The 18,853-nt window shown below is 38.3% G+C and overlaps 1 protein-coding gene across 1 annotated transcript; it reads right to left on the bottom strand.

Annotated features, from left to right (window-relative positions):
• Nucleotides 1-4,869, bottom strand: LOC110018699 (peptide-N4-(N-acetyl-beta-glucosaminyl)asparagine amidase A-like). Its single transcript, XM_020716104.1, is given in 5 exon segments — nucleotides 1-629; nucleotides 722-992; nucleotides 1,029-1,285; nucleotides 1,287-1,527; nucleotides 3,883-4,869. Coding segments are annotated over 5 exon segments (1,764 nt in total). The 5' UTR covers nucleotides 4,452-4,869; the 3' UTR covers nucleotides 1-203.
• Between the last annotated feature and the right edge of the window lie 13,984 nt (nucleotides 4,870-18,853).

The following is an 18,853-nucleotide window of genomic DNA, read 5'->3' as shown; positions in this document are numbered from 1 at the left end:
ATCTTCTTATTCCCATAAATAGACCAACTACAATACATGGTTTACAATAAACATATCTTCACATTGACCTCCTACCGTCACCATTCCACTACAAAGTAGCCACTGTATAAGCCTAGAGCTAACTAGCTCTAACTAAACCAAATACAACGTCTTTATTCTCACACGAAACAAATACTTCCAACATTAATACATCACTCGTCTATCTAAGCCTCTGCCATCCCTACACTTGCGCAGGACGCGCTCGTCAAGTCCGCCTTTACCATCCCTTCTGCGGCCGTTAAGGTGCGTAGGTAACAAGAGTTGCCATCCCTGTACTTGTACGATGACCTCGTGCTTCCGCTTCCCCACACTGGTTGCGATTGCCCCTCTCCTTTCAGCATCGATCCCTCTGCATCCTGTCGATCGGTTAGCACGCCGATTCCCACGGCTTGGCCGTTCTCGTTGAGGTTAACGACTTCCTGTAGCTGGTGGCTTAGCCTCGCCTTCTCGAATATCGCTCCACCCATTGCTTTGATCCGAGAGATTTGGAGTTGCAGCGGCGCTTCCACGAACACCTGAACCCTTGATATTGTTTGCTGCGCGTTTCTCAGCACCGCCGTTGATGTTCGCTCTTTGTTTGTCATCTCCACCTTAATTAAGAATAATGTTAAAATCAATTCACAACATTCTCAATTATTATTGTTTTTTTAATCACTAATCAGGTATCTTGCAGTCTTGTTACCTGTGCAACAGCTCCCCTGTTCTGCACCTCCACCTGGCTCCTAAACTTCACCTTCTGCCTAACCGTCGTCGTCATATTCCCCTCCGACGAACTCACCCACCCAGAAAACCTCACCAATCCCTCCGCATTTATCTCCGATCCCCCATCGGAATTCCTCCACTCCGCATGCCGATTCACCTTCAGCGGCGGCGCCCTGATCTCCACCACCCCGGCCGACACCACATCCGACCACTCATCCACCCACAAATGAACATTCCCCGCTAGCAGCCAATACGGCTGGGGATCTCTCTCCCCCGCTAGCAGCCAATACGGCTGGCTATCTCTCACTCCCAACCCTATCTCATGCGGCTGCCCGTCCAGCAAAATCGATAGGAAAGGAGTTAGGTCTAAATCATATGTCGGGAGATTGAATGCCCCAATTGCCGCCACCGGTGACCAGAAATAAGGGTTTACTGAGCTCGGATAGATGACGGGGAAAGGAATGTGTCCTCCGACGAACTGGCCGTCGATAGTGGCGTAGATTTGACGGAATCCACCGTCCGTGGGCGAAGGAGCCGCCGCCGTCGTAGGCGGAGCGGAGGGGATTGGCGTACCAGGTTTCGTCGTGTGCGTGGTAAGAAGCGAAGATTTCGAGCACAGCGCGCTGAGTGTTGCGAGGGATGGCGATGGGGGCGGTGGGAATTTGGGTGTCGTTTTGGAGGCGGAACCAGAAACCGGTGGTGCATTCGCCGTTGTCTTGGGAGACGGGGAGGATGATGTCGGCGGGGCGGCGGTAGATGTCTTTGGCGGTGGGGTGGATCATGTACCTGAGGTTCCGATATAAAATTGCAAATCAAATTTGATGTTATTATAATAATAAAGGTATAATTATGTAGAGACCATGTGAGAGAACTAGTGTTTTTTTTTTTCTTTGGTAAAGATCGCTCAAGACTCAATGTGGGAGCGGCTAGGACAACGAATGTGAGAGTGATACTTTAGGTGGTGTAAATTTGATATTTAATGAGGGCAAGGGTAGACCCAAGTAGAGTCGGGGGCAATTGCATCCCCCTCACCTCAAATTCAGATTTTTATTTATACGAGAGATCAATTTTGTCTTTTTACACCTCCCTGAAATACCAATTTTATCTCTTTGTTGTCCTAGAGCCTCCCAGGTTGGGTCTATGAGCAGCTTGCCCCGTTAAAAAAAGATGTCGGTTTTGCTCCTGCGTGAGGAGCAAAAGTCCAAATTATCCTCCTAGGTTTGCCCCTAGCATAAAAAATATTGATATTTACAAGTTATCAACTCATATGATTATTTTTAATTATACAATTGATATATGTGCTTATGCCACAATCAAATTATTGAGAATTTGATAAAAATGAAAAATATGGGTTGAAGTTTTACTATGAATTTTACTATTGGAGTGAGAATTTGATAAGTGGAAGAAAGGAACAGTAAATTTGTGAATCATGAGTTTCGTGTGGTCTCTTACGCAATTTTTACATTTCAAAGAAATTTTTAATATTTTTATTTATAAAATTTTAATGTCATAATTCTATAAAAAAAATTATGTACTATAGCTTTTTTTAAAAAAAATATTAATAATAATGATAATATTTTAAAGTAATGTTAAAGGTTAGTGTTATATATATAAATTTTTGATACTAAATAAATACATACATAAAGAATATTTGATATGCATGTGAATAGAATTTTATAAATTTCATTTATAAATGTAAACTAAATTTATTAATTTCTAATGAGAAAATATGTGAGTCATATATATGAAAAGGAATTTTAAATGAGATTAAATGTCCAAATCATATTTATTAATTTAAACAAATTCGAATTTATATTATACTTTTTTCTAAATAAATATTAAAAAATAAAAAATATTATAAAAAAAACAATTGTGAGAGTTATTATTTGACATTTAAATAGATAGAGAAAATTTTAATTTTAATTTTAGAAGACCCGTGGTTTTCTTAATATAATTTTATCATACTCACATCTAAATTAGTAAACTTGCTAAAAGAAATTTATTCCAATGAACTTATGAACCGCCCCATTAAATTCCGCTTTATAAACCAGCCAACAAAATTGTACATACATACCCACACAATACTTATGTATTTATATATCTAATTAGTAAAAAAATTATATTTATATTTATGGGACAAGTGTTATAAACTCTTGCATAAAAATGTTATGTTAAAAATTTAAGTGGTATGTAAGTAAATATAAAGAGCAAAGTGTCAACATAGTCCCTTGACTATTTACACGAGTTTTTTCTTAGTCTCAAATTTTATGAAAGTACGTAATTGATGCATGGGAATGTTGAATTTGAGTTGTAATAGTCATCAATGAGGATTATTTTAGCACAAATTTAAAGAATATGGGATCAATGTAATATTTGTATAAAGTTTGGGATAAAATAATCTATGCAAATAGTTGGAGGCTATTTTGATATTTTACCCTAAATATAAATGTTCAGATGTGGATAAATTATTATAGTGTCATGTTCAGGCACCATCAATAATCGATTATGCGAAATACATGATGATGTGGTTGGATCATCGTTGTTGTCCAGACGCACGGTTCTCTAACCATAATAATTTCTTTTATATGTGAGAGATAAATATATATGAATTTTGTAATTTAATGTTTCTATAAACTATGTGACCAAAATAATCCATAGAAACAGTTTGAGAACTATTTTGCCACTATACCCTAAATAAAATGTCTAGACGTGGACAAATTATTACGTTATCTGCATGTATGGACATCAGAGACGATCTGACCATATGAAATGCATGATAACGTGGCTGAATCATCACTCTTATCTAGGAATGTGGTTCACCACTGTGGATCACTGCTGATAATAAAATTCTCTATACATGAAAAAATATTTCATCAGGAGTCTTGCACAACGCGTCAGGACTCCAATCACAATGTGCAATGTGTATGTTTCACTGAATATAAAAAACTAAATAGTTTAATGTATGACTGGGTCAGATTATATATGTGATGCATTGTGATTGAAGTTCTGATTAAAATTTACATCAAGCTCCAGATGTAACAATTTTCCTATATAAGACATGTAATTACACCTGAATTTCATGGTTTGTATATAAAAATGAATACTGAACCTCTTTCATCATAGTTCTCTACGTATACATACCCGAAGCGCTGGCCAGAGAGAGGGCCGCGGTAGAAATGAAGCGTAACATTAGCCGCGAACGCGCCGGGAAGGGTGGCGTTTGAGTTCTCCAGCATCATCGACACCACACCAGTAGTGGTGGCGCCGACGCCGCACAACCGGCGGAACAAGGCGGCGTAGCGCGTGACATCCTTCTGCACCGTCCAGAACGTCCCCGGAGCCATCGGGAGAGGCGTTGCGGTGCGGAGGAGCTCAGCTCCGTCGAGCCACACGGCGGCGATGCGATCCTTCTGAACGTCGGAGGCTGCGATGGAGAGCTCCAGAACCACGCGCGGCCATGGAAAGGGGCATTCCGTCGGGTGGACATAGTTTGAGACGGCCGGCGGTTCGCCTGCTGTGTTCGCGAACACGTGGTGGAGAACGAGGATAGAGCACTTGGGTGGTGTTTTTGCTGTCAGCGCCGGCGGGAGGGTGGGATCTAGATGCTCGAGTGTTACATTGGCGGCCGGAAATCGGAGCAGAGATGATGCGGTTGAAGAGAAGGTAACTGTGAATAGCAGTAATAGGGTTATTAGATTTCGAATTCGCATTGCGCAAAACTTGTTTGGTTGAATTTGGCTGTTTTGATGCGATAGGGCTATGTAATCGGTATAAATAGTTAATAGGAGGTGAAGAGAGAGGTGGGGAAGGTGTTTAACTTGAGAAAAATTTTGATTTGAAAGGATGTGGGGGTGAAATTGTACTGTGGTGAGTTAAATCAGAGGAGGACGGCGGGGAAAGCGTAGTTTCGCGGTGGTTTCCTTTCTCGTTTTGTTGGGGGCTTCGGGTTGAGTAGTACTCGTTTCTGGAATGGAGAAGTGGTATCCGAGTGAAATGGTGGTAGAAGACGCCATGGATTTCTCATCTTTATTTGCAGTGCAACCTTGGGCATGCTGTCGTAAAAGGAGAAAGCTGAGTTTTCTTGCTGAAATAAAAGTATAAAAGTGATCTTTTTGCAGAGTTTTAACATGGGGCATTTTTTTTACGGTTAGAGAAATTGAAAACTGATCCTAGAACTTTATCAATGTATGACTTGATCACCTTGGGCTTGAGTAAGTAGTGATGAACAAGTTGGCTGATTCTGATATGCTCCTGTTCAATTGGTTGATTATAGTATGCTGACTCCCCCTGATTGGCATTGACTTGTGGTGATCACATTGGGGGTGTCAAATCCGGTTTGCGGGTTGGGTTTGGGTCGAACTGAAACCGTTTGAACCAAATATGAATTTTTTTTGAGTCAAGTTGGGGTGCCAGATGAATTTTTGACACTACTAGGTCACACTAAGCTCATCTAGGACACCTAGCCCCTTGGAAGTGTATGGATATTGAAGTTTGATAGTTGCCCAAAGCTTCTCCTCATAGGTGTGACATGAGGGCTTGCGTGCAATCCAAAATTGACATAGTTAATGGCTCTCCTCAACACTCTTAGTGGCTTGTCGTTAAGTAGTGGGTTGCTGTATATTCTTAATGCATTTTTTTTTTTGACTGGATGAGCATTAGAATCAGGTCCCTTGAAATTCTTCACTCTGTTTCCAGCTGATACGCTCAAGCCTCTTCTTCTCGTCTTGGCTTGTTACATTGTAGTGGGTTGCAGTAATATCTTAATGGATTGCCAAAAATTGTTATCATAGCCGAGCCCATAACTACTTCATGGATTGATGCTATCTTATCATCTCGAACTTCGACTTGACATTGATGGGACTCTAAACTACTCCAAACCTAATTTAAGTCCAATTTTGGGTTCAAGTTGGGCATATCCGCCCAAGTAAAAGAGAGGAGACTCTAATCCCACATCCCAAATAAAAGGAGCGAGCCGAACCGCCCATTTTCTTGGTTCAAACAATATGCACTTCACTTCTTCTCTGGTGAAACCCTTCCAAAACTCTATTGCTCCAATGAATTAGAGGAAATCTAAATAAATAGGTTGAGTGGGTTCCTTTGGGAAAATTGCAGAATCAATAAATAGGTGGAACTAGTCTTTAAACTCTATCTCCAACTCTTATTTCTTTGCTCGCTCACTCTCTCTCTTTCTCTCTCTCTTTGTCATCATGTTGATGGGAAGCACTTCTATAATAGATCCATGTGCAAAGAGTTTGAGATGCACCAATAGCGACTAAAATATAATTATCTACATAAAACTGCAGTTCCTTGTTATGTGATGTCACGTTTTTGAACATTAGCTTGCTGGAATGGAGTTCTTACATTTGCGAAATTGGCCCCCAAAAAAAAATTTTCAGATGGCTATCTTGGTAATCTATACGCTTGATTATGTAGTCATTCTATCAACATTTGTCAAATATTTACAGAACTGAAAGGCCACTATTGATTATGGCCATTCCATTCCTTTTGAAATACTAAATCTATGTTTTGTTTGCCAGAATCAAATCAAAAGCAAACTGCGTTTGCATATAAATCAAAATAAGTGTCAAAATGTCAAAATAGCCCCTTGACTGTTTACATGAGGTCATTTTAGTCCTAGACTCTATAAAAAAGTCAAATTAGTCCCTGGACTATTTAAATTGGGCCTGACATAGTCTTTCGTGCGAACTATTTTAATCCAATACTCGAAGCTAAAAGTTTTTGGATGAGTATACACACACTACCAATTTTAAAAAAGTAACAACTTCCCACTTTTTGAACATCCTTACTCAGTTGTGCATGTTTGCTTCAGATCACTGTCATGTTTAGCATTTACATGCATACTGCCCAATTCCTATATATTTATGTATCTAACACCTAAATTTTACTTTTTATATTTATATTTATATATATACTACCCAAATCTATCATATCACTTAAAAAAATACTACCATTTTGACCTTTAAAAAGTGAAATGCACCTTTTCGTGAAAATATGTATTTGTATTAGTATATCAAAAAAGTATAAAAACTATGCATGCATGCATCTATGATATACAAAAGTGAGATCTGTCATCAACAAGGATAGAAGAAAGTTCTCTATCATCATTTACATGCATAAAAAAAAATGAATTGCTAAGGGCGTGTTTCACACAAAAATTAGCGGCCCTATTACAATTTCTAGAAATATGCAAAAAGAGAACTTGTTTGAAGTTTCAAAAGAAAGGCAAAGTCCATCGCAACTACGGCTGGAGCTTCCAAACATCTATTTTGATGGAGGATTTAAGGAATTGCATAATGTTAGTATTGTCCCCTTCGATGATAATGCTATTGGGGCCAAATATCTATGGCTGGCAAAGTTGTTGGAGAGATTTCACGTCAAAAGTACGACTTAGGAGCTGTCCCAATGCTCAAAATAGTGTCCCATAGCCATGATGTCGATAGCAGGATCATCCCGAATGGTTTCTCCAGCACCAGCGGCCCTGGAAGAAAGAATTGCCGACCCAGTAGGGTGGCTAGCATCCCATTGCCTCCGAAATTGCTAAATATGTGTCCTAGCGAGGGCCTCGATATTTGTAGCAGCAATAATTATCGATGTACCCGTACATTCGGTTGTGAATCTTGCCGTTGCAAGTCTGCCAACAATGATGGATAGTGTACAAAAGCAACGAGCATGAGCACTTTGTACCTCTTCGAAGTGTTGGGATCCTTGAGAGCTTCCTTGAAATTGTTGTAAGTGGGTAGGCTGATTACCCACGTTTACAAAACATCTTTCTCCTACAAAACAACAAACAATTAGAAATAAGATGATCTCAGTCTTCATCATTGAAACATGTTAGGTATGACTCTGATACCAGTTGTAGTGATATATATGAAATTTTAAAACGATCGACGACGAAGCGAAAAATAGAACGAGAAAATTCACAAAAAGCACTGAATACATCAGATTTATTTATGAAATTTAGGGCGAAACAAAAGTGCTCATGCTCGTGTTCGTCAAGCCCCTTTTACGAAGCCAACGCCTAGTTGGGATGGCATCCTGGGAAACACGCCACTAAAACATACATTTCTGAGGGTGAAGTTGCAGCTTGGCAAGCCATTCGTGGCTGTCTCCATGCTGTGGAAAAATTGCATCGTAAGCCAGCGCAGTAATGGTCTTCTCGGAGATTATTGAGCTCAATCTGGCCATCACGAAGATCACGATGAATCTGGACTTGCATCAATTAAATCCTTATCAAAACAATCTTTGAAAGTGTTATGCTTCCAGCTGCCATTCTGGATGAAGCTCGAGACCCGTTTATCTTCTAGCTCATGCACGCTGCATGGGCAAGGCTACTTGTTGATGAGCATATAAAAAATCCACGCATACTTAGTGGCATCTATGCTTTCACTGTTGGCAACTTTCCATCCCGTGATGGGCTATAGAAACTGAATATCTTCGCATATAATCTTCAAGGAAATTGAAGTGCACGGTTGTGGCACTGGAAGGAGAAATTGTTGTCATACTTGCCTTTTAAACATTTGTAAAGCAGCAAATCCTTATTTTGTAGCAGCATCCAGGCAATGCGAGCCCGCAATGGCCCTCTCCACTTCATGGTGGCGTGAAAGCCATTGTTCCCACTGTAAGCTGGTCTGCATAGAGTGTCCCTCCCAAGCCACGTAATGCATTTCATGGTGATTAACATTCTTATGCTGAAGGAATTGTCGACAGCTTTTTTCCAAATCATTTAGAATACAAATTGGCGCCTCAATATGAGTGAGAAGGTACATGGACATGGGGTGTAAGGATGAGTTGGCAAGTGTGGCTCGGCCCGCTAGGGATAATTGGTGATTACCCCATGCGTTAATTTTGATAGCAGCTTTGTATAAGAAATCTGCTCCTGAGAGCTTCTTTAAGGTGATTTTGTATTGAGAATGATTTTGCAATAATCATCTTGTTCATTTCATTAACATTTTGGCTTATATAGAGCCACACAACATTTACAAATAAATCACTAGAATTCTTCTATTTATAACTAGAACCATACATTAAATACAAATCTCAACACCCTCAAGGTGGGCGAAAGATATTCACTAAGCCCATCTTGTCACATAATCTAATTAACTCCACTGAGCTAAGTTCTTTAGTTAGGCAGTCAGCCGCCTGCTCTCCAGTAGCTACATGATTAAGCTCCAACAATCTATTATTCAGCTTCTCTTTGATGAAGAATTTATCAATCTCCACATGTTTAGTTCTATTGTGTTGCACCGGGTTGTTGGCAATGTTGATAGTCAACTTGTTGTCACACCACAACTTCATTTGTGTTCCCTGGTCCACTTTGAGTTCAACCAACAAAGCGTTAAACCATATCCTCTTAGTGCCTCCTAATGCCATGGTCCTGTATTCTGCCTCTGTTGTTGATCTTCCTACAAGTGACTGTTTCTTGCTTTTCCAATGGTCCAACTTGCCACCTACAAACATGCAGTATCTTCTATATCATCTGTCATCTACACAACTTGCCCAGTCCGAATCACAAAAGCCTTTAATGTCTGCATGCACATTCTTCTTGAAGATCACCTGCTTTCCTGGTGCACTCTTCAAGTATCTCAGGATCTCATACACTGCACCCATATGACTCTTTCTTGAATCATGCATGTAGCGGCTCACCACACTTACTGCAAAAGAAATATCTGGTATCTCTCACGATCAGCAGGTTCTTCTGCCTCTGCACTTGACTTAACCTTCTGATCAATTGAAGGGATTGTAGGTTTGCACCCCCCCCGCATACTTGTTTTCATGAGATATAATACATACTTTCTATGGGTCAAGACCATCCCCTCAAATCCACGAGTCACTTCAATCCCAAGAAAGCATCTGATTTGTCTCACCTTGATTTGATTCCCCAGTCTTCTCTTCAAATTAGCATTCGCTATCTCATCATTACAGGTGACAATTATGCCATCAACATACACTACAAGTATGATACTGTGATCTTCATGTCATTGAAAGAATATCGTGCGATTTGCATTGATCTGCTGATATCTTATGTCAATCATCGTCATTCTAAACTTGTCAAATCAGACTCGAGGAGACTGCTTCAAGCCATAAATCGACTTCTTGGGTCTACACACCTTGCCCACTATATGGGTTGTACCGAACCTTGGTGGTATCTCCATATACATCTCTTCTAGTAGTCTCCATGAAGAAAAACCTTCTTCACATCAAGTTGGTGCAACCTCTATCCACCATTCACTATCACAAAAACCAGTGTAATTTTCGTTATTATCTTTGCTACTAGTGAAAAAGTTTCATCGTAGTCAATGTCATATATTTATTTGTATTCTTTTGTGTCAAACATATGTATTTCTCCTAAGAGACTGAATATTCGCCAAGGTGGAGATTTGTCAGGCATATGTATTTCTCCTAAGGGGCTGGATATTCGCCAAAGTGGAGACATGTATTTCTTCTAAGGGGCTGGAAATTCGCCAAGGTGGAGATTTGTTATGCATATGTATTTCTCATAAGGGGTTGGATATGGATATTCGCCAAGGTGATATTCGCCAAGGTGGAGATTTGTTTGATATCTATATTTCTCCTAAGGAACTGAATATTCATCAAGGTGGAGATTTGTTAGGTATGACTCATATACCATAAATGAGACAAATGCTGGAGCAGAGCGGAATGATCTGTCTAATCGGATTCCATTATGGGGGTTGGGGGTGCGGGGGCAACACCCGCGGTTTGGTACAAGGCTAATTTAAGTAATTACATATTGTACTATAGGATTATATATATGTCATGTTTGTAACCCTAGGTGAGTCTCTGGGTCTCGGTCTCTGAGATTCTGAATCTTGTACTCTTTTCTGAATATTGAAAAAGAAGTCGCCGCTCTGCTCTCGAGGATGTAGGCATCTTTTTCGGATCTTATAAATCTTTGCAAGTTTTTCTGGATTTGTGTTGATTCTTATTTTTCTTCGCCCTAATTTCTCAACAAGTAGTATCAGAGCGAGGTTCAAGGGCGGGGAAGAAAAATTTCGGCGGCGCAGGTATAAAGAAGATTTTGACAGAGGAGAGTGGTAGTTAGGGAAGGATTTCTGCAAGCTTCTCGGTAGTTCGGATCTCGACGCGGAGGAAGTTCGTAAGTTCGAAGACGAAGCAGACTTCGACGGTTTGGCAGATTAGCAATCAGTACTCCGGCTTCATGCGATCGCGGGACGGGAACAGTTTCGCGAAGCAGAAGACCAGGCGATCGGTTTTGCGAAGGCGACAGGAGGTTCGACAGGGTTCTGCGGTTCGGACGAAGTCGTTCGCGAAGGTATTCGATGCCGTGTGAGACGCAGAGGAGCGTCCGAAGGATTTGCGCGACTCACAACAGTCTTCTGAGTTGCGAAGGATCTGTCGTAGTTCAACGCGGAGGAGCAATTAGAAAGGAAATAATTGCTGGAGGCTTAATTAAGGAAATAATTGTTGGAGGCTTAATTAAGGAAGATCTTTGTTGGAGGCTCAATTAAGGCTTAATTAAGGTGGAGCTTTTCTGGAAGGCGGAGCTTTTCTGAGAAGGAAAAATGGGAAGGTAAAATCGGAGGAATCCCGATTACCTCTGGAAGCGATTTCCGAAAGGAAGGCTATTTGTCGCAGAATTTGTTTTCTCTGCTGGTCGCAAATTTCACGCAGGAAATAGAAGGAATTTACAGAAGATTGCGGAAGATTGATTTAGTTTGCTAGAGGCGAAAGTTGGAAGCTTTGATTTTACTCCTTTGCGGGAGGCAGAGAAGAAAATTAGAAGGAAATAAGTTCCGATTTTATTTATTTGCTGCGGAGAAGAAATTTGGAATGAATATTTTCTAGATTTCTCTAGAGGCAATGAAGGAAATTTCCTCCTATTAACCAGAAAAATCTTGTTGCACGCGAAGATTTTCCAGGATGCAGGAAAGGTAAGAAAAGGGAATCTGTTGCTGCACTCGGGAAAGGAAAAATTTCTTTCTGGAAGGAAAGCAGAGAAGGAGCTTTTCTGAGAAGGAAAACAGAGTTTTTTTGGAAGGAAAAAATGAGCTTTTCTGGAAAGAAAGGGGAGCTTTTTTTGGAAGTTTAAGAAAAAATATTTGTGCAAAAGTTTAATTAAGGAAAATTTAATAAGGGAAAGTCATTTTTCTTGGAAACTTAATTAAGGGAAAATCTTTTTTCTTGGAAACATAATTAAGGGAAAGTCTTTTTTTCTTAGAAACTTAATTAAGGGAAATTCTTTTTTCTTGAAAATTTAATTAAGGGAAATTATTTTTTTATTGGAAACTTAATTAAGGAAAATTATTTTTTCTTGGAAACTTAATTACTTTTTTTATTGGAAACTTAATTAAGGAAAATTATTTTTTTTGGAAACTTAATTAAAAAAAATTATTTTTCTTGGAAACTTAATTAAGTGAAATTTCTTTTTTTTTGGAAACTTAATTAAGGGAAAATTAAGGAATCTTAATTAATTGATTATTTAAAAGGGCTCAACCCACATTGGTGCATAAGAAACTCCATGATATATTTCTCCTAAGGGGTTGGATATTCGCCAAAGTGGAGATTTGTTGGGTATATGTATTTCTCCTAAAGGGGTTTGGATATTCGCCAAGGTGGAGATTTGTTAGGTATGACTCATAATATCAAAATTTGGAGTCCCTTGGAATGAAAAGATGTTTCTTAGAATTGAAGAGTTGTATCTCTTGGAATTTAGTGGGTTGGGGGGATCAGTGAGGGCGCATCGGAAGCGTGGTGACCTAACTCACATTGGTGCATAAGAAACTTCATGTTTTATTTTCTCCTAAGGGGTTGGATATTCGCCAAGGTGGAGATTTGTGAGGCATATGTATTTCTCTTAAGGGGCTGAATATTTGCCAAGGTGGAGATTTGTTTGACATATGTATTTCTTCTAAAGGACTGGATATTCGCCAATGTGGAGATTTGTTATGCATATGTATTTCTCCTAAGAGACTGAATATTTGCCAAGGTGGAGATTTGTTGGGTATCTTTATTTCTCTCAGAGATCCAGAGACTCTCCTAGGATTACAAACATGACATATATATAATCCTATAATACAATATGTAATTACTTAAATTACCTTTGTACCAAACCGCAGGGTGTTGCCCCCGCACCCCCAACCCACATAATGAAACTCGCTCGATTGGACAAATCCTTCCGCTCCACTCCGCTCGTGGGCACCGCTCCGCTCCAGCATCTATCCCATTTATGGTATATGAGTCATACTTAACAAATCTTCCCCTTGGCGAATATCTAGCTCCTTAGGAGAAATATAGATACATAAGAAGTCTCCACCTTGGTGAATATCCAGCCCCTTAGGAGAAATACATATGCATGACAAATCTCCGCCTTAGCGAATATCCAACCCCTTAGGAGAAATACATATGTCTGACAAATCTCCGCCTTGACGAATATCCAACCCCTTAAGAAAAATACATGCTCACAAATCTTCACCTTGGCGAATATCCAGCCCCTTAGGAGAAAATACATCATAGAGTTTCTTATGCAATAATGTGGGTTGGGCCACCACGCTTCCGCTGCGCCCTCACTGATTCCCCCAACCAATTAAATTCCAAGGGACACAACTCTTCAATTCCAAGAGACATCTCTTCATTCCAAGAGACTCCAAATTCTGTTATTATGAGTCATACCTAACATTTTGCCAATAGTCGAGCTCTATACCTCTCAATCTTCTCTTTTGGAGTTTACTTCACCCTGAAGATCTTGCACCAGCTGGTTTCTTCTTCGCTGGTAGTTGTACAATATTCTTTTGCCACTAGTTGGATCTCAAGAAGGATCTGCAATGATACGCGGCAATGCGCGAGAAATGCTTGGTAGTAGTTGGTCGGAATGGTTTGGAGAGCCTACACGTTTGAAAGGATGCGGTCTTGTCTAACCCAAGTCTGTCTCGAATCGACTTTATTGTTACCCACCTGTAACGTGGGCCAATGAATCCCAAGTCATGCAAAACACCAGAAGCCATGAATTTAAGAATGCGGGCCCAGTATTAAAAGTGGCTTGCCAACTTTCTTATCATGTTGACTCAAAATGTAATTAAAATCCCCTCCGATAAGGGTAGGAATATCGTTCCTCAGCCTAATGTCATGTGATCTTCTGCATGCGCTTGTAAAGATAGTCATGTAATTTTTGCCAACTTAATCTGTGAGTTGTTCATATGTTGCTTGATTATCCCATTTTTGATCTATTTTATTCTTTAAATAGAGCTGCGCTTTGGAAGTAAAATAAATGCTTCTACTTAACGCTGAGCGCAGCTCAAAAATATAGATGTCTGTAATATTCATTCCTGCAAGTTTTTTCCTATAAAACTGGGGTGTCAAAAGGTCTACTTTTTGTGCGGTTAAGAATTTGACTAGTTACCGAAAACAGTCACATGATTAGGCACAAATCTCCATGTTTTTAGATGAAATAATTTCTAGTCAGATTCTAGATTATTTGAGCTATAATTTCAATGAATTTATAGTTAAATCGAACTTGTCGGTAAAACAAACACCATGACACCAAAAGTGATTCAATTTGAGTTCAAAAGAGCCCAAATTAAAGCACTAGGAGTGTAACGAGAGGATCCAAAGCATTAATTGAAAGATCAAGTAAACTCTAAATTTAACATACTTACAAATCGAGCGTCTTCACGAGAGAAATCTAACGAGCTCAAGATCATTCAATTTTGATATCATTAAGACACCTAAATGTTGAAAAATAGTCTATAATTAAATGAATTAACATCAACAAAACGATGCAATGTTTTGATATTTTAGCCCAAATTTATTAAAAATGTCACTCCTAAGAATTATAAATCAAAATTTTTTCTCCACATGTGAGAGGTAGAGTGAGCTGAGAGATAATTTTGAACTTACGAAGAGAGTTTGAAACTGACAACCACTAGTAATTATCAACAACCATCGATAAGTATTTTTGCCCAGTTATTATGATACGATTTTTGTTGTCTAACTATTATTTCTAAGCTGTTATTGTATAATTATTATCTCAATGTTATAGTACTGTTATTATTATCACTTAATTAACATTGTTATATGATAATTTTAGTATGAAAATAGAGTGATAAACATGTATTGTAATCCCATCTTTTTTAGTTGGAGAGAAGAGTGAAACTCTATAATTTCAATTATATAATGCTATATTTGGATTGTACTAGACTTCCTGGTTTTTCTCTTTTCTGATTTTTCACGTAAAAAGATCGTGTTATCCCTTATCACTAATATTTAAGGTCATCGAAGCAGCTCGCCAAGAACTCCTGAAAATGAGGGAAGAGAAAGAAGAGAAATGTATACGTACATTACATTGTGAAGGAAGAAGATTTCATGTAAAAATGATCCTTCCCACAACCCTCATGCACAATCTAAATTTATGTTTGGATTAAAGCTCTTCTTATACATTGAAAAAGGCTTTTAACCTAACTCATTAATTTCTAGGGAAATTTACATACCTCGCACACAAGTAATATGTATTTACATATCTCAGGCCTAAGCTTTTATATTTACATGCATAGTTCTTTGGTGCTTTAAATCTATTCATGAAAAGATATATTTCACTTTTAGAAAGTGATAATTGTGCTATTTTTTATGGGATATTAATGATTTGAGTGCTATGTGTGTAAATATGAAAGTTTGGGTGTAAGATATGTAAATATATAAGAATTGTGTGTTGTGTATGTAATTGCGCCTAACCTTCAAGGACTTAGATACATGTCTTTTGTACACTTACAATTAAAATATTTTAAAAAATAAATGTGTTTTCATCAATTTTAGATTTTTTCCTTTAAATTTTGAAATTAAATGCCAACCCTTCATTATCCTCATTCTTAATTTTCTATCATTTATGCTGATTTAGGAAGCCTGAAATATGTATTCAACATCGGGACAACGGTTCACCAAACGTACAACATGGTGTGATTCATACCGTCATTCACATGTCCTCATTTTACTGAACATAATGTTTTAGAGTTGAACTGTCATATTCACCAAATTAAATTCTAGTAAGCTATATTCACACAATTAGTTTCCACGTCTGAGAAGGGAGAAAATATTCCATTATGACACCACGCGTCCGGACTGTCAACCACCGGTGGCCACGTTGTCATGCACGTCATCGACGGGCAATATGACTGCCGGTGCTTGGCCATCCAGATTAATTTTTTTTTTCCTGTGAAGGAGATAGAGAAACATCATACCCTTTTCAATCGCCATCACTTCTAAATGTCATTAGTCATTAAATTAAGGGCAATTTTCAAGTATGTCACATAGTTTTTTTTAATGTAGTTATATATGAGTGTCAAGCATGTAAATATGAAAATGATTGTGAGTTTTGTAGATAAATGCCCCCCATAAATTTAAGTTGATACTTTGTAAAATAAATTGGGATATTTTTGATGTGAAATTAAAAATATGAGTGCTGCGCATGTAAATATGAAAGTTTAGATTTTAGATATTTAAATACATATACTAATTGTGTGATTTGTATGCAAATGCCCCTTAAATTTAAGTAGATTCGATGTAAAATGAATTGAGATTTTTTTGATGTGATATTAAAAATATGAGTGTGATGCATGTAAGTATGAAAGGTTTGATTTTAGATGTGTAAGCAAGTGTTGTGTGATGGGTATGCAAATGTCTTATAAATTTAAGTAGTGATATATCCTCAAAAAATCATCTTATTCGGGCAGAAATCATGACACACATTCGGACTAAGAGTTTCAAAACTTAACTCAGAAAGTGCATGCACTCTAATTCAAATGAAGTTTCTTGATAAAACGAGCCAGTTAACTTCAAATAAGGTTTGATCTGACTCCAAGTGAACTTGATGGATTCAGATCTTGTATTTAAAGCATATTAAAAATTTTTGAGGTATATTTTGAGTGATCAAATGATCTCCAACTTTGATATGTTTGTAGTTAAATTGAGCATCTAGATGAGACATCCAAAGAGGCTAAGATTACTTTATTCCTACATCATCAAATTGTCTGAATACTTATAAAATATGATCTGATCAAAGAAATTGCTTTCGGTTGTGCGGTGGAGTAATTCAGATTCATACAATATTTATAGAGGATGTCACCGTTGCCCACCACAACCGTCATTGCTGGCCACCGCAACCGTCATTGCTGGTCGAACCACAACCATCTAGCCAACACAATCGCTAGACCACCACTGGCCATCTACCAATGTTGCTTCTGGAGACCTCCAATGTTGGGTCATCGCTCGGTCGGACTTCCGATGTCCGGTCACAATCATCGCCATCACTAGACCACCAATGTCAAACTACTACTATTGATGATGCTATCAAATTTTCTAGCACAATACCTCTACCGTTAGTCTTTGTTCATGGAAGTCAAGTAGCCACCACTCCCTTGACGAAAGTTTGTTATATTATTTCCTTTTATTCAAGGGTTGATAAAGTTTTGCAACCGATATTGACATGGTGTGATTATTTCAACTGGGCTAGACCCCATGTTTTTTACCATTTTATGTTTTCTATGTAAAATCTTATGCCTCCTTTATCACTTATTCTTTTATCTGTGGCGGGTTGGATTTTTGTACAATGCTAAAACATTAATCTATCACTCTACTGCTGTGAATTTCCGAGCACACAACAATTTGGTGTCTTCTGTGGGAAATCACTCACACCCTTACAAAATCTATGATAATTAATACCTCTAGCTCTAGTGCTCTCCGTTCTATGGGGTGCCTCGTGTTTGTCTTTGAACGAGTGGATGTAAAGAATGGAGGAATCCTAGAATGAGATTTTTTATCTTAAGGTTCTACAAGCAGTTTTATGTCCGTATGTTCCCTCTTCCCCAAATAAAAAAATTCCTCCATGCTGGACCAAGACGCCGAAGTCTTTTATATTGCTAGTTCCCGCCATCAATAACATACAACCTGACTTTCTTGCAATACTCTGACGCTCAAAAGAACTTGACACAACTCTGTCTTACTGGTTCTCATAATATAAACTGTGATGAGCTACAAAGAGTTTCCCTTGAAAAATAATAATCATTTCTTGACTCGCTACAATCTTTAAGGGTCTTCTCCCTTAGCCATGATAGTCCTCCAGCGCCCTTCCCCAATTGGCTTCAAGTTTCCATACATTGACTCATAAGAGGGGGAAACTTTCAATACAACCTCGAAAAGTTGTTCACATCAGTGTTTTGGGTACAATTATGGTTGGGTATTCTTCACGTCTTTAGACATCAAGTCTATAAAAACTAATTTTAGGCTGGTAGCAACTTTCACTTAATTTTGAATGGCACTCGTGCTAACATCTTAAACATGATCATAGTCAAATAAGTTCTTGACATACAAGATATTATTATTAGCAACTATCTCTCTCAAATCTTTTCATAAATATAAAATACTCCAAGTTCTGCATACAATCCATAGCCAGACTTTTACACCCTGGACAAGGATGTAGTCATGACCTCCAAAGGCAATAATAGTCTAAATAAATACCAATTTTATCTTTGATTCAGGATCCATGCGATAATCATCATTTCCCAATCAGTATATAAATCGATAATAGAGGAATTCAATTCAACCTTTTCCATAAAAATTAACATCATCGAGTAACACTGATAAACAACATTAGATATGTCAAAAATTTTTAGTGGATTTTCTTTGATCTCTTTCATAAAAGTTAAAATCTCTGGGTAACACTCCGACATATAACCATGGATAGGTCAAAAATTGTTGGTGAATTTCCTTCAAACTCTTTCACATAGGCTAATGCTCTAACAACCAGCCTTAAATAAATCAAACATCCTTGGTAGATTTTATTAGATCTCTCCCGTACATGTTAACATCCTCAAGTAACGCTTCAACGAACAACTTTTCATATAGGCTAATGTCATTGAGAAACGCTCGGAAAAATAACATCAGAAAGATCAAACATCATAGATAAATTTTCTTCAGTATTTTCCATACATGTTAATGTTGTTTAGTAAGGCTCCAATAAACAACCTTATATTGGTCGAACATTCATGGTGGATTTTCTTCAATCTCTTTATCACATGAAAGCAACAACTTTGCTTGTTTTTCATTATTCAATGGTTGGGTCGCACTT

This window comes from Phalaenopsis equestris, unplaced genomic scaffold (assembly GCF_001263595.1).
Source record: "Phalaenopsis equestris unplaced genomic scaffold, ASM126359v1 Scaffold000030, whole genome shotgun sequence".
NCBI lineage: Eukaryota > Viridiplantae > Streptophyta > Magnoliopsida > Asparagales > Orchidaceae > Phalaenopsis > Phalaenopsis equestris.
This window is presented reverse-complemented; position numbering and strand designations above follow the sequence as displayed.